Source organism: Solanum tuberosum, unplaced genomic scaffold (genome assembly GCF_000226075.1).
Source record: "Solanum tuberosum cultivar DM 1-3 516 R44 unplaced genomic scaffold, SolTub_3.0 scf00951, whole genome shotgun sequence".
NCBI classification, from domain to species: Eukaryota; Viridiplantae; Streptophyta; class Magnoliopsida; order Solanales; family Solanaceae; genus Solanum; species Solanum tuberosum.
In genome coordinates, this window is record NW_006239864.1 from 22,201 (window position 1) to 25,949 (window position 3,749).

The 3,749-nt window shown below is 40.7% G+C and overlaps 1 protein-coding gene across 1 annotated transcript; it reads left to right on the forward strand.

Moving 5' to 3' along the window:
* The first annotated feature begins 1,821 nt into the window (after positions 1–1,821).
* Positions 1,822–2,613, forward strand: LOC107059201 (uncharacterized mitochondrial protein AtMg00820-like). The gene is made up of 2 exons (XM_015305683.1): positions 1,822–2,070; positions 2,185–2,613. The coding sequence occupies exons 1-2, from the start codon at positions 1,822–1,824 to the stop codon at positions 2,611–2,613; spliced, it is 678 nt and encodes a 225-aa protein (XP_015161169.1).
* Positions 2,614–3,749: the final 1,136 nt, after the last annotated feature.

The following is a 3,749-nucleotide window of genomic DNA, read 5'->3' on the forward strand; positions in this document are numbered from 1 at the left end:
TCCGCTCGCGTAGGATGGCACCAAGGTTCTTCATCTCTGGGCACCTGGCATAGCCGTGCGGTCCTCCACATATGTAGCAACCATCTCCCTTGGTGGTCTGCACCTTCTTCTCCGTGTAGTTCTGGCGCACAAACCGCTTACTGTCTGGCTTGTGGTAGTCGTACTGTTTAGGGTATGCCTACTGCTCCTTGCCTCGACGACGATGTCCCCCACCTTTGGCATGACTACTCCTTGCATCCTTGCCCTTTGTTTTGTCATGCCATTCATGCTTAAAGTCAGTCAAAGACTCGGCTTGTGTGATGGCCTCGTCAATGGTCTTGACTTGTCGCCGCTCCAACTCCGTCTTGGCCCACTTTTGCAGTCCGTCCATGAAGGGAACAACATGTCCTCGTTTGTGAGGTTGGGAATCTGAAGTGTTAGAGTTGTGAACTCCTTCACGTACGCCCGAATGCTTCCCGTTTGCTTCAGTTCCCTAAACTTGTGTTTAACCTCATATATGACGTTGTTAGGGAAGAAGGATTTCTTGAACTCCTCGCGAAATTTCTCTCACGTGTTGATGGTGTACGTCCCCTTCCCTATCTCGACTTCCTTGCACCTCCACCATAGCATGGTAATCTCTGAAAGATACAACACGGTAGTGTTGATCTTATTCTCATCGCTCTTCACCCGATTACACCTGAAGTAATTCTCCAAGTACCACAAGAAGTTCTCCACCTCTTGAGCGTCACAAACGCCTTTGAATATAGGTGGCTTGAGAGCCTCGACCCTGGCCTCCCTATCATGGTCGGGTGACATCGATCCTCCAGCTTTCACGCCTTCCTTAAGTGCCTTTATCTCGGCCTTCATGGTTTCAATTGTGCTCAACGCCTCCATGAGCCGGCACTCCAAGGAAGTGATGGCCTCATTCATCACAAACTCATCCCGCTGATGTTCCTCCAACTCTTTACGGATGCTTTTGGTCTCCTGAAGGGTGAAGTCTTCAAGAGTTTTGAACTTACCGTCGGCCTCATTGATGTGCCAGCCTAATATCTCCACGGCGTGCCTCGCCACTTCAACCCTTGCGACCCATTCCTCTCCAGCGGTAACGTCAATGGCCTTCTCGCCAAGTTCATTGTCACTAGCTTCGGTGGTCGAAGATGGATGAGATGTTAGCGCCTCGCTAGGTGTGGGGTCGAACAACATTTCCTCATTACTCTTTTGGTGCTTCTTTCCCTTGCGGTTCTTCTTTCCACTATTCAGATGGACGTTGGTGGTGCTAGCGGCGTTTACATCTCCTTCGGTTGCCATTCCCTTAGTGCAAACCTCACTTTGATACCACGTTGTCACATACTTAGAATTTTCGCTAAAGCTCCATGCGGTGCTTGACAACTTACTCACTACTCTTGCAAGATCTTGTAAGCTCAAGGAAGCACTTTATGCTAAGATCGCTAAGAGAATGAAAGGAAGAACTTAGAAAGAACAAGAGAGCTTTTGAAGAAGACTTTTGTATTAGCTTGGAAGAATGCTTTAAACTTGAGTGATGCCTTGCAAATAAATGACACCTCTATTTATACTGTCATCTAAGGGCTAAAGGGTAATTTAAAATTACTTTACAAGTCCTAAGATATTTACCCATTGATCCCTATCTAGAGAATTCTACATTATCTAGGACCTTTCATTGCCTTCTTGAAAATTCTAAAGGATTCTAGAGTTCTCCACAAGCCTCTCCTTAACTCTAGAATCTTCCGTCCCTATCCGGATGCGAAATCTGATTGGCAAAGTGGCGGGACGTCACACTATGCAGTCAAGCAGAAATGATACAAGTTATACGACCTTGTGCAAATGAGAACTTTTGTGAGCAGGGATGTCATCTTCCATGAAGATATATTTTCTTTTCAGGCTCCAACAGGTGTGCATCCTGTTTCTACACTACCAGATATCTTTCAACTACCTAATATGCAGTTTAATTTGGATGAAGCAAAAGACATCAATTCTCTTGATAGAGAAACCAACACCTTGCCTATAAATATTAAGTCTGTAGTTGATGCTGATGAGGACTTATCTAGGACTTTACATGAGGAAACTGTGGAAGTAATGGCTCCTGTTGAGATGAATGGCTGAAGATTGTCCATTTGTTCCTGCATCCCCTCACGAAGGTCAAACAGGTCAAGTAAACCATCCATTTGGCTTAAAGATTTTGTCCAGCCTTCAAAAGGGAGGAAGGTGGCAAATTCTTGTTTATATCCTATATCAACAGTAGTGGGGTATGAGCACCTCACTAGAAAATATAAATCATACATTAACAAGTTCTCAGTTGATATTGAACCTACTAGCTATAGTAAGGCAGCAACTGACCCTAGGTGGATGGAAGCCATGAAGGCTGAAATAGAAGCTTTGGAAGACAATCACACAAGGAAGGTTGTTCCATTACCAGAAGGAAAAAAGGTGATAGGGTGTAAGTGGGTTTACAAAATTAAATACAAAGATACAGGTGAGATTGAAAGATTCAAGGCAAGACTCGTGGCCAAGGGATACAATCAAAAGGAAGGCTTGGATTACCAAGAAACCTTCTCCTCTGTTGTAAAAATGCTCACCGTTAGAGCAGTATTGTCCATAGCTGCTGCACAAGGATAGTTCATACATCATATGGATGTTTATAACGCCTTCTTGCAGGGTGATCTTGAGGAGAAAGTGTATATCACTACTAAAAAACTGCTAAAAAACGACGAAAGAAAAAGCGACGGACGGCGTCGCTCCAAAAAAGCGACGGACTAAGAGATGACGTCCGTCGCTTTTTAATTAAAATAATTATTTAAAATTATTTTACAAAAAGCGACGGACTGCATCTCTTAGTCCATCGCTTTTTATTAAAAATAATTATTTATAAATTAAACAATAACCACGCTGTCCGTCGTTTTAATTTATTTTATTTTATTAATTAGTTTTTAAAAAAAGCGACGGACGGCATCTCTTAGTCCGTCGCTTTTTGGTCAAAATATCTAGTCAAACATTTTTAAAAAGCGACGGACAGGTCTCTTAGTCTGTCGCTTTTTAATTAAAAACTTTTTTAATTTTTTTTTAAAAAAAAGCGACGGACGGCATCGCTTAGTCCGTCGCTTTTTTCGTTGTATTTTTGTCTAATTAATTATTTTATATAGATAGTGACGCAGTCCGTCGCTTTTTATTAAAAATAATTATTTATTAATTTAAAAAAAAGTACACGCCGTCCGTCGCTTTTATTAAAAATAATTATTTATTAATTTAAAAAAAAGTACACGCCGTCCGTCGCTTTTATTAAAAATAATTATTTATTAATTTAAAAAAAAGTACACGCCGTCCGTCGCTTTTATTAATTTTAATTGTTTAATTATTTTTTAAATTTAGCGACGGATAACATCTTTATGTCCGTCGCTTCTTGGTCAAAATATCTAGTCAAACATTTTTAAAAAGCGACGGACATAGAGACGTTGTCCGTCGCTTTTTAAAAATGTTTGACTAGATATTTTGACCAAAAAGCGACAAATTAAGAGACATTGTCCGTCGCTTTCTTAAAATATTTGACTAGATATTTTGACCAAAAAGCGACAAATTAAGAGACATTGTCCGTCGCTTTCTTAAAATATCTAGTCAAATATTTTAAGAAAGCGACGGACAATGTCTCTTAATTTGTCGCTTTTTGGTCAAAATATCTAGTCAAATATTTTAAGAAAGCGACGGACAATGTCTCTTAATTTGTCGCTTTTTGGTCAAAATGTTGGTCAAACATTTTT